The sequence below is a fragment of the Glandiceps talaboti genome, chromosome 18, assembly GCF_964340395.1.
Source record: "Glandiceps talaboti chromosome 18, keGlaTala1.1, whole genome shotgun sequence".
NCBI classification, from domain to species: Eukaryota; Metazoa; Hemichordata; class Enteropneusta; family Spengelidae; genus Glandiceps; species Glandiceps talaboti.
This window is the reverse complement of record NC_135566.1, coordinates 5,049,595-5,062,509: the sequence shown is the minus strand read 5'-3', so window position 1 is coordinate 5,062,509 and position 12,915 is coordinate 5,049,595. Positions and strand designations below refer to the sequence as shown.

The window sequence follows — 12,915 nt, the reverse complement described above, 5'->3', positions numbered from 1 at the left end:
TCGGATGCAGGATGTAATGTGTGGCATACCGTTGCCTGAACGGTAATGCTGCCACCAGGAGTTTCGTTGTAGACATTTTGTATATCAATTGCAACTATGGATGTACTCTCGTAGCTGAATGTGTTATGCTATATTTAACATGTTTCTTGCCGCTAAGGTCTTTTCTGTGATCTTTGTATGCAAACAGGTACACCATGATTTGATATAGTTGTGTTGTATGCTACTTTTTAGGATACATAGTATGATACAACTTTTGATGGGTGAATAAGCGATTTTGCACTTGAATGCATTGGCTCAGTTACGTGTACAATAACAGCCACAGGCGATGGAGTTTAAATCCATGTACGAGGCTGTGGTTATGAATATATGATATGATATGGTGATCCTTGACAGAGGCTGCTGTCACATGGTATATTATATAACTTTATTACTATTGCTATAGATCCATTGTACATGATTACAAATTGTATGTGAATTCTACAAAAGCTATGCTGCATAAATATACTAATACAGCAGTTATATTTTAACCACACAACCAGCAATATGTATGAGAAGCTTTTCCACCTCTGCTAGGAGTCAAAAATTGTTTGGTGTCTGTGTCAGTGCAAACATTGAATGAGGACACCTAATAGAGGTTTCGTGACCTCTTCCTGATCTTGTTCCGTTTGTAAGCATACATTGTACATGACTTTGTGTATACCGTCCTATATGTATGTGGTAACGACAAACTTTTCCACACTACACTAGTTAGGAGCTAGGAGTGTCAGGAATATATACCTGTTTAAATGAAATTTATCTACCAGTTCTATTCACATCATCCGTTTTAAGCTTAGCTAAACTTTTTAAGTCCAGTGATTCCACATCTTGCCATATCATACTTTCCATGGTGAAGAGTTATTCACACTCAGAGATTAATAATAGTGAATATTTCGGTTGTATCACCATTTGCATCCTGTCAGTGTTAACACGTATCTACAACTTGCGTTATTTGATATAAATACATAACTGAAAAATACCCACGACAAAAGTTAGTCTAGCTGTTCAATTGCTGAGCTTTCTTTTGATGTAGTGACTGAAAGTTGCATTGCACTGAAGGTATACATCAATTGTGTCTACAACTGAAAGTTGCACACCAGTGGTATTGTCATCTATGGCTTTTGTGTGACAACCTTCCAAGCACAGATCCGGTTCTTACTACAAGACTAGGCAATAGTTGAACTGATAACATACCCTAAGATTGACATCAAGATTAGAGAAATTGTCCAACAGCATTATGTCACAAGGTATTAATTCTCACATTTTTAAAGATTGATCAAAAAGCAAATTTTGTCATGATATTCTTCTCGTCTGTATCTTTATCTTTTCTGATCCATGACACTTTTTTCAAGAATGTTAAACCCTTTCATATTTCATCAGACGTGAAATTTGTTTCAGAAGTCTTAATTTCCCGTAGGAATTTTCTTCATAAAATGATTAATTATTGTTTTGATAACGATAATGAAACTGTCAAATGAAGTCAGGCATGAAACATCCACAAAATGAAGAAAGGTAAATACTGACGTAATGTTCTTCCCTAATGTCTACTCAGACTATAATTTTCTAAGAAGTAAAGACTTTGTAGTTTCTCTAGTCTTGGTGGAATTAAGCCTATGAAATTAAACTAATGGGTTATACATATATGGAAATTTGTCAGGATGTTCAGATGTTTAGTTCTAAGCTTTTTAGTGTACTTTTGTTGTAATTGAGTACAAATGTGTTGAATTTCTGACTAAATTCACACCTTAGTCTGTAAGATACATGTATGATGTGTCGTTTCATCTCAGCTATCAGGTAACATTTCATGTCTGCAGTGAATAGAGCAATCTTCAGCCATGTGAAACCAGTTCTGTTTACAGCTTATCAACTACATAATTATCTGGTAGAAGGTGTTAAAATGACCATGATGTCAGACTATTGAACTGAATTCATGTTAAATCCACAAACCACCAATTCTAACATTATACCTCTCGTAACGTCTGGTATCTTATCAAGTATAGACGTTCCGACTATTTACATCCAAGCAGGCTTGGAGGGGTGGAGGGGGGAGGGGGATGGTGTAGTTTGCATATTTTGATACGATGTCAGTATACAGATTTCTTATTTGGTTGTCATGGTATTTTATATATACATGTACATTCATTGCAATGCTCCTAATTTGCATTAGAAGTTGTGAAAGTTGAGTTTATTTTCTGTTCATTATTATTTTTGTAAGTGGACTTATCAAACATTTCTACAGTAGAGTTCAGACTTCTGTAATAACAGAAAAATATAAAGATGAAACAGATTTAGAAAAATGAGGTCTTGCTCTCATCTTGATGAAAATTTGAAATTTGAAAACAAAATTTGTGGATGAATACAATTGCAACAATGAGATAGTTTTAGATGAGTTCATGTGTTTTGATGGTCTGGATGAAAATGTTTGTTCAAATGGAAGTCCTTGAGCAAAATAATTTGTATCAGATTCGTTGGATGGGATATTCTTTAGATGAATGCAAACAATTTCCTTGTATGCTTTGAGACAGGAAAGACTAACCTATCTGTCAGTGTGTCTGTCTGTAAGTATTCAACTTACAGGCAAGGTTAATTGCCCTGTAGAGCTGTCATTTATCCAGATGCTAGAACATGTACTGCTAATGATAAGATGTCTCTTGTATTATTTATAAGCGCTTGCTTCGGATAAAATTGAGTTGTGTGATATAGATCATCTTTCTTATCAAATTTTTTTCTCCAAATTGGTGATGGATGGCCATAGTTGGTCATTTATTGTCCAAAATAAATTTAAAAAAAAGAGAAATTTCAGAAAATTTGGAAAATTTTGACAAAATTTTGGCAGGATTAGATTTGTTGTGTTATAAAATTAAGTTGTGTGTGATATCTGTCTGCGTTCTTATCAATTTTGTTCAGTTTGATGATAGATGAAGAAAGTTGGTACTTTTTTACATTCCAAATTATACTTGAAAACATAAAGCAAATGTAAATTTAAGAAAATTAGAAATGTTTTTGTAAATTTTGATCTATTCGAATTGTATGATATAATATTAAAATATTGCTCTGATTTATCATTTATGAAAATACTTTAGTATTCATGCTTCAAATTAAAGTGATAAAATACAGAAAATCTGGAAATTTTGACCAAAATTTAGATGAGAGTGAATTTATCTAATTCTTGGATGAAATTTAGATGGGAATAAATTTTTCAGTAGCATTGAAGCCTACAGTAATGCTGAAATTTTCGGATATTTATCTAAGCAATATGTGTAGCAGTATTATATGGTTTACAACAAAATTCACAGATTGAAGTAGACATGAGAGTAGAAGCAAAACAGAATGACAGAATGATTAGTTTTTGAGATGTTTCTAGAATCGATTTATTGAACCAATGCATGTAGTCTGCTGCAGATAAAGTAGTTTTAGACATGACAGTTCTAACGTTGATTATCACACAAGTCAGTCTGGGTTTGTTCAGCTGATGAATAATTCTATCCCCATGTGTTGACTTTAGTGTGCTGAAAGTAGAGTTAAATGGAAACAAAATCTAATTGCTAGGTGATAAATATAGAACAGTTTGCAACTCCATTGTGGTTTCATACAGTCTGCTGTACCGTCAGGAGTTGGTAAATTTAGCAATCTTGGCTGCAATCCAATTGATGGATTTTCCATCAGTGCTTTCTATTGTGGTTCAGGTATATTACTTTCTCTATATGAGTCCCACAGTGGGCGGGATACTCATGAATTATTTGCAACTGTCCAATGTATTACCGGTATATACAAGAACTTTGTAAAAGTTTTTAGTACACTTAGGCAAAATGTATACACATACAATAGTTTCCACTGTGGCAGATCCCAAACTTTTCAAAATGCTTAATGAAATTGAATGAATTCACCACTGCCACCACCACCAACACCATCACCAACACCACCACCACCACCACCACCACCACCACCACCATCACCACCACCCCATCACCACCACCACCACTACCACCACCACCACCACCACTACCACCACCACCACCACTACCACCACCACCATGCTGATTTAGCTAGGGTGTTTGATTACTACCACTACCACTATTGTTTACATTACCAATACCACCATCACCATGATCCACCACACTGCTGACACCACCACAACCACCAGATAGCCGTAGTTTCACAATACCAATCAATCCAATTTGTTCAAATTGTTGGCAAGGTCACTCGACTGATACCCAGACAATAAACAAACTTGTTAAAACAGGACGTACAGGGTATGAATGTAATAAATATATTAGTATGTCTGCATGTATGAAATACAATTACATATTCTGATCATGCAACACAACATATAAAGAGTTAGCACCATGCTGGATACAGTACATTCACAATTAATCATACAAGGTGATAAGCTTACAAAGTTGATGAGGTGATAATATGGATTATAAAGTACCTGAGTCTTGCTTGCCATTACCTGAACCTATTGAGAAACTGATGAAGAGAAATAGAGTCGTATTCGTGCATTCAAATTGAAAAAAAAATGAAATTGATTCTTGAGTTCAGTATACAGTTTAATTTATCACTAATGGAACTGTTTGTTGTTACTCAGAAACCAGTGTAATTTCTCAAATGTCTCTTTTTTTATGTCCAAGAAACTCTCAGTGGAAAGACAAGACTATGCATGTATTTTTACTGGGAAAAATGAAAGAAAGATATTTGATAATTTGTTTCCAGGGGGAAAGTCAACAATCCCTCGAACATGACGTACATTGTCTCACAATGCTTGTCCATTGCAAGGATATCCAATGAACAATGAATGAGGAGAACATTTCAACTCAATGTTTCTTAGCAATTGCATCCAATATGTGTGTTGTAAAATCATGAAATGACTCTCCAGAACCCAAAGTTTATGAAAATACATTAAAGTTTATTTCCTGCAATGGCGTTCCCCTTTGAACTTCATGAACATACCATAGTGGCATATAGTTTGATTTATTTGGTGTTTTTGTTAGAGGCAATGGGTAGGATGGAATCCACCTACGCTTCCCTGGCATTTTATTGAGGTTCACCACCAAAATTATGATACATGTTCTGGTAATATATGTACATTTTACCAGATTTTCCTCCTCTGTTTACTAGCACTAGGAGGATGTTAGGTTTGAAAAGTTTCAATAACGGCCAACTTCACTTCCTTAAAATCTGCAGGGAACTCGGATACATGGTGATTTTATCCATTTAGCGGTCGCAACAAAAATATATCTTGTAGTGATTCTCTCAAAATTATCATTTCTATCAATAATACATGTAACATCTTTATTAATTTACTGTTTGATCGATGGCCCTTTGTTGATACTATTTCTTTCCATGTTGTTATGGTAACCTTTTGTATTTTCTGCTTGATATTCAGATCCAGGCTGGGCATCCATAAATCACGGTATACTAATATGTGATGAATGCTGTAGTGTACATCGTAGTCTAGGAAGACATATATCACAAGTCAGACCATTGCATCATGGACCAGCATGGCCAAGGAATCTACTAGAGGTAGGACAATTCACTGCACCCCCCTCTAGTCTAGAATTTTGTTCTTTGTCGTACCATGAAATATGAAAATCTGAGTTGATGGAAGAGAAAAAGTGAAAAAGAAATGTAAATTTATTCAAGGCAAAGTGAAGAAAATATAATAATGTGATTTGTATGCATAGGTAGTTTGAGTTTGTGTGATAGCATATATATATACATATGTGTGTATGTATGTATGTATGTGAGTGAGTGCACCTGAAGTTACACTTGTAAATGAAATAGCATAGCAAGATGTTTCAAAAACATTTGATGAATATCGGTGTAAAATTTTGACATATTTAAACATTTTTGGATATTTTCAAAAATTTTGGACCTACATTTGTGAATATCATCGTAGGATAGCATTTAATGAAAATTGATGTAATATTTGGAAAATTTTGAGAAATTGCAATATCTTTAAAAAATTCTGCAGAATTTATGCATACATTGAAATAGATCTAAAATAGTTGAAAACAAATACTAACATGTAGCTGATAAAAATATAAGGGAATTCATGTATGGTCTTGTAGTGCAGTTTCAAGGTTGACATGCTATGTTTACATCAGAATTTACCATTGATGTACATTTGTATATGATGGTTGGAATACGACAAGATGTTAATTAAGAAGAATTCTTCTTCCTGTTTGCATGGAATTTTTCAGAAAGTTTATTTAGTTAATTATCCTAACTCAATGAATGTCACAACAAAAGAAAATTAAATTATAGAAATTAGATTGCGGCTGAGAGTAATTAACTTTAGGTCAGTTTTATGTGGTACACCCACAACTTTGCAATTTCAATTTGAAATGGAAGTCTGTTAATTTGCATTTTTAGCACAACTGAACTGAAGGTTCAGTAGTGCTAGGGTTGTGGTGAAGTGTCTGTCTGTCTGTCTGTCTGTCTGTTTGTCTGTCTGTCTGTCTGTCTAAATGACTTCCAATAAAAAACAAAGCTGGAAGGATTGCCGTGTTACATGCTGGGGATGAAACTTTGGGTATCTACATGTAGTAGGGAAATTGTTGAATTCAAAATTATTTTTGGTCCAAGACCAGAACTTGACTTTTTGGGTTTAGTAATAAATGAATAATAGTATCAGTTGTCCTACAGTGCCATTGGCACTATTTTTTTTAATTAGCAATATCAATTTTTTTTCATTTTGCAGGCCAAGGTTTTATTTGCTAAGGGCAATAATAAATCAACATTTTCATGACATCACCTCAAAGTTATGTTTTTCCTTTTTTGTAAAAAAAAAGATATTTCAATAAATGGTATTCTTTTGCAGATATGTTTTGTTACACATATACTACATGACAAAACTAACTGGAAAATTACAGTATGCAGTTTTGCAATAGGGCCAAGAGACCAGTAACATTCTGTAGTTGCTGGTCATTACCAGGAAGGGAGAAGTTTAGTTCTTGTGGCTATTTTCATTCCATTTTGTCAGAAAATAAGTGATTTGTAGTTTGATTTTCATGTTATCCGGACAGTGTACTTAGAATTTAGAAGTAGGCTTTGTACCCCTTTTGCCATGTTAAGAGAGAACACAAGACTATTTTTATACATACATGTAATATTTGGGTTACAACTGACAAGTTACTTCCATATGAAATGATTTGTATTTGTGTATTCCTACAGATGGTGCAAACCTTAGTTAGTAATGGAGCTAATTCCATATGGGAACATTCATTGCTAGATCCCTCACAAGTCCGAAGTGGAAAGCGAAAACCTAGCCCCAAAGATTCTGTACAGTAAGTGAAAAACAATAATGATTCTACACTGAATATGATGAAGAGTTCTGAATGAACTTTGACATGTTCTGAATGAACTTAGACATGTTCTGAATGAACTTTGACATGTTCTGAATGAACTTAGACATGTTCTGAATGAACTTTGACATGTTCTGAATGAACTTAGACATGTTCTGAATGAACTTTGACATGTTCTGAATGAACTTTGACATGTTCTGAATGAACTTTGACATGTCATGGGGAACTTTGGCATCTTTTTGAATGAACTTCAAAATAACAATGGACTGTGACATATCCTTAATGACATATCCTTAATGAACTTTGACATGTCATAATGACCCTAACAGTGAACTTTTGCACATCCTTAGTGAACTTCGACTTGCCAGAGTGAACTTTGACCTGTTTCCATCACTACCAACACACATATATATATCTATATATATCCTATTTATCCTTTATTATTTTACATTTTAAATAAATGAAAGATTTTTGTGATTTTTTTCAGCCCAACAAAATCTGATTTTATCCGTGCTAAATATCAGCGATTAGACTTTGTCCATAGGTTGCCAAGTAAAGATGATGATGCAGTCACAGCAAAAGATTTAAGCAAAGTAAGTCACTTTTTTGTTGTCTTGAAGCATAGCAGTTGTCTGCTTTATAAATACTTGTCTTGAGGTCCCACACTACAAAAACTTAGCCAGTAACTAAGGATGCATAAACAAATCGTTGTTTCCAAGGAAAATTGACATGATTTACAAGTGAACTCTAACATCATGCAAATGAGCCAAATTCAATATGGTGGTCGGAACTGTAGTGAAACTGTAGGGTTTCTGTTTGTAAACAAACTGAAAGTATGCACTTCACCCAGACATATGTATCAGATAACCAATAAAGTTTAATACTAGTAAAGTCAAGAAATATGACTTTGAAGTAAAAAATTGAACAAACAGATTGCAAACACATTGAGAGATAAATATTGGCATCAGAATATAATATATACATAAACTGTCACAGCTATTCGTAAACATTTATGTCAGATCCAGAAGTGCTTCTGTACCCTGTTAGCAATCGTGGAACAAAACTTGATGAAGAACAGTAAATAGCCTAGCTATTGAATTAAGAATTAGCAGCATCTGTCTACAAATTCTTTTGTTTTGTTTATTGTTGATTTTCTAGTGACATCATGAAATACTTTCTAGTGTATATAAAATTGTTTTGGTGTTGACAAATTAGTTTGGTTGTTACTGGCTGTACATGTATTCTCAAAACCTGCAATATTGTAACTTGTGTATTATTTTATGAATGTCATTATTATATTTTCAGCAACTTCATTCGAGTGTGCGGACGGGTAACTTGGAAACATGTCTTAGGCTACTATCACTAGGAGCACAAGCAAACTTCTTTCATCCGGTAAGTTTACAAACCCCTAAAATATCACCAACAGTATGGCTACAGTTAAAAGGATATAGTTCGTAACTTTTTGGTGGTTACTTTTGTTGAAAATGTCCGTATATTATTTCAGATAATATATGTTGAATCATGTCTAACAACATGTAGAATGATATAAAAATAAAGTTATGACAACATTTATGTGTTACCAAAAAATTGAAAAATTTCCTTCTCAAATACCAAGCATCTCTGAGTGAATACTCGGCCACCTCTTTCATTCTTTATTGACCTGTTACTGGTTCCAAGATGCATCATCCACAGGGGGTTTGTACATGGTACTCAGGGGGATGGTTGTCACCTGACCATACCCTGCATTTTACCAGTTAAATCCTTGGGCAATGATGGTAGTTAGTCTTTGTTCTGTAAAATCACCCTCAATTAATGAGGTGATCAAAATGTCTCCATCATTTCACGGTGAAAATGTTATTTCAAATGGAATAAAGACAAACCAAACGTAAACATAAGCATCGTGGATTCAAAAAATTGACCATTTACATCCATTTACTACCGCTGAACAATTTGTGTGTGTGTTTGTGTACGGTATGTGCTATACTGACTTCAGTCAAAGAGCTTAGATACAAACTATACATTAACTATACTGTGCATAACCCATACACTGTGCTCCCTACTGAAAAATAACCAACTTTGGTACAACTTAAAATTATAAAAACTAGGTTTTCTTGTGAATAACCAAAATAGTAAGGAACTGTAGAGAATACCAAATTCTGGTTAGTTCAAAAGAAATTTCAGTTACACTTCAAATTGGCTTATAGAGGGCACACCATTCCCAAGTACAACAGTCCATTAAATTGTGTATCTTAATTGGTGTGTGAACAGGAGACTAGTATAAAGTTGTCAGTGACTGTACATTCTACAAAAGGTATTAAAACGCAGAGTAATTATGTAAGAAGTGTACAACATTTGAATTAAAACAATGATTTACAGTGTAGTTTGTAATTAGGTAATGAAGCATGTTGTAATGTAACCAAGGTGTGTGGAATACAACGGCCGATTATTTTCAAGAAATTCCAAAGTTAATAGTTTCTCTGTAGAGACTTAAAACTCCTGAATTTAAATATCTTGAAATGTGAATAACATCTTCAAAGTCCAGGCTTTGTGCACTTTTTACAAGTATCCTCTTATTTGTAATAATAAGGTGAAAATTTTATAGTTGTTGTAAAAAAAAGGGAGGTCAAGTAATTCTGGACAACTAGATGATACTTTTAGTATTGTCCGTGAGAATTTTGTGTACATTGCTTGTATAACCTGGTATTTGATAGTGACAAAACAAATTTAGGAAGGAGTTAGTACAAAGGTAATAAGTAACCACAGGATTTAAAATTGATGTCTTTCTGCTCTGTCTTTATGATCTAAGGATCTACAAATCTTGGTTCAGTATTTTATTTTTTTGAAATTTTGTGCTGGGAATTGCTCCAAACAATTTTCTTTTTATGCAGAAATATACACACATATACACAATCACATATTTCTAAAGAAAAAAATCTTCGGTAGAAACATGCAAATTAGATTTATAGTCATCCTAGTTTTAGAATTATTCGTGCTTTGAAGATAAAATTGCAGTTCAGATTATTTTTTTCTACAGTGAATAAGATCTAGCAAGTAGATTTTTGGTAGGTTGTTTGTTAGAATTGTCCATTTGACTATACGTGGAGAGAGAGATCATAGAAAACAGTGACATGTATAGTTACTAGACTATGTAATAATTCTTTGTAAATTTTGACATGCAAACCATTCGTCAAAATCGTCAATCAGTACTTACTTCTTATATTATCACTAAATGCTTGAAAAATTTCAACAGCTGTATGTTGGCAATGATGTGAAGTAGATATAGCAATGTATATGTTTAGTGCGTGTTTTTGCTAAGATTGGGAACCTTAGTAACAGTGAGGGGGAAATCAGGCGAAACAAACTTAGATTTCTGTACATTGGGTTGGAGAATCTTGATAACAGAAAGGGGAAAATCTGGCAAAACTTGCATAGATTTCCATATGTTGTACTTTAATCTTGATGGGGAACCCATGGTAACAGAGGTGGGGATATGGCAAAACTTGCATAGATTTCCATACCTTGTACCATAATGTTGGTGGGGAACCGAAGTGACAAAGGATGGAAATCTGGTAAAATTTGCATAGATTTCCATACATTTTACTATAATTTTGGTGAGGAGTCAGGTAAAGTGACATAGGAACTTGTGACGGTTTAGATTGATCTAATTGCCCTTAGCAAAAAACGTTGTAAAGTGTGTGTGTGTGTACATGACATATGATATGAAAACCTACTGTGATAGCTGTCAGATTGACATTGTCAAGGTTGTGTTTGAAACCAATAATGGGACTCATAAATTCAATTTTACTCTCGTAATCTAGGTCAGATTGATAAAACACCACATAGACAGAAAGTTCATTAGATTTGAACAAACAAAACATGACTTGATGCTATCAGATTTTAGTCATGACTTTTGATAGATCACTTTATTCTATTTAAATCTTTGTATGAATGATCACCTTGTTCTACAATATCTGTAATTGAATGTCATTGATATAGAGATATGCAATGTGTGTAAGTGTGTGTGTGTGTGTGTGTGTGTGTGTGTGTGTGTGTGTGTGTGTGCACGTGCGTGTATGTGCGTGTGCGTGCGTGCATGTGCACGTGTGTGCATGTGTGCATGCATTTGTGTGTGTGTGTGTGTGTGTGTGTGTATGTGTCTGTCTGTCTGTCTCTGTCTGTCTGTCTGTCTGTCTGTCTGTCTGTCTGTGTGTGCAGATGTATGTACATGTGTGTAAATGACTTAAAGCCAAAACTGCCAGACCAATTACCGTGGTATTTGATGGGAACATTACTTAGAATGTGTATATTGAAATTTGTTCAAAAGAAAATGATCTCACCAGAAATTTTGGGTCAAAAAATGTTATTTTTGTTGTTGTCAAAAGTTTGTATAAAAATTGTTCCCATTGCCTGAAACAGTTTAAAAAGCCCACATATCGAAGAGTATGTGGGTTGCGTAATATAGTCATTTTATTTCCCTATGAGAAATGTAGTATTTGATAAGAGTTTGATTTGTTTCATAATACAGGACAAGGGAAATACTCCATTACATGTAGCAGCCAAGGCTGGCCAATCCCTGCAAGCTGAGTTACTCATAGTCTACGGTGCTGACCCAGGGTCATTTGACGTCAATGGAAAATCACCACTCGACTATGCCAAGTAAGTTTGTAGGCAAACATATGATTACCATGGCAACTATTAAAAGCAATTTTTATTTGTCTCTGCTGGGTATGAGCAAGACCCTAATTATCTGGCTGGGAGACTACTGTATATTGGTCTAGAGCATGCCACCAAATAGTGATTTGCAATCAGTGGGAACAATTATACTAAGTAGGATTTGATTTTACATTGAAAACCAAATTGAAGGGTAAATTACAAATGTTGTATTTATGTAGAATTAGTAAATGTACGTGACTTGTTGGATTTAGATTATGGTTTGGAACTGATGTTATTTAAGTGAATAAAGAGGAATTAGTTAATGAAAGAGCCGTGGTATAGATTTTATTAGGAAATGAGGTACTCTTTGTGTCAAGCTTTTATACAAGGAAAGCCAAATCATTACTTGTAGTATTTTTACCAAGTTGAAGGTTATAAAACAAATAATGTACAGTTGGAAGGGATTTGAGGTATGGCAATGAAGTTTTCATAGAACACAACCAAAAAACGCTGTTTTCTTGTCTAGAATCTCATTTTGTAGTAGTTTCGAACTCACTGTTATATTGTGTTAGGAATTCAAATAGTTTTAAATACATTGAATTTGATTTGAAAACCCATAAAATATTTCACTAACTGAAAAATAACTCGCCATCCATGTACCGAAGTCAATAAATGTGGTCAAAATCTACTTGTGGGAATAAAGATGTTTAAGCTGTCATGACATTTTTTTTTTGATTTCTGATCTTCCACTGAGATTATTAGATCAACTTGTAAAATGCAACAGTACAGATTTTTACGACAAGTCCTTGTTAAAGGCCAGGGATTCCATCTCAAGTTCTCATAGTAGTGTTATGAGATCCGATCATTCTTTTGTTGTGGATCAACTTTTTTATACTGCTCTTCCTATCAATTGTTTTCA

The 12,915-nt window shown here is 34.0% G+C and overlaps 1 protein-coding gene across 3 annotated transcripts in view; it reads left to right on the top strand.

Annotated features, from left to right (window-relative positions):
* Positions 1-12,915, top strand: part of LOC144449606 (ARF GTPase-activating protein GIT2-like) — a 45,773-nt gene that overhangs the window by 18,966 nt on the left and 13,892 nt on the right. For all 3 annotated transcript variants that reach the window (XM_078140174.1, XM_078140173.1, XM_078140172.1), the window contains exons 2-6: positions 5,423-5,559; positions 7,213-7,325; positions 7,831-7,936; positions 8,649-8,735; positions 11,869-11,999. In XM_078140174.1, the coding sequence (XP_077996300.1) occupies positions 5,423-5,559; positions 7,213-7,325; positions 7,831-7,936; positions 8,649-8,735; positions 11,869-11,999 (574 nt within the window). The remainder of the gene's footprint in view (positions 1-5,422; positions 5,560-7,212; positions 7,326-7,830; positions 7,937-8,648; positions 8,736-11,868; positions 12,000-12,915) is intronic.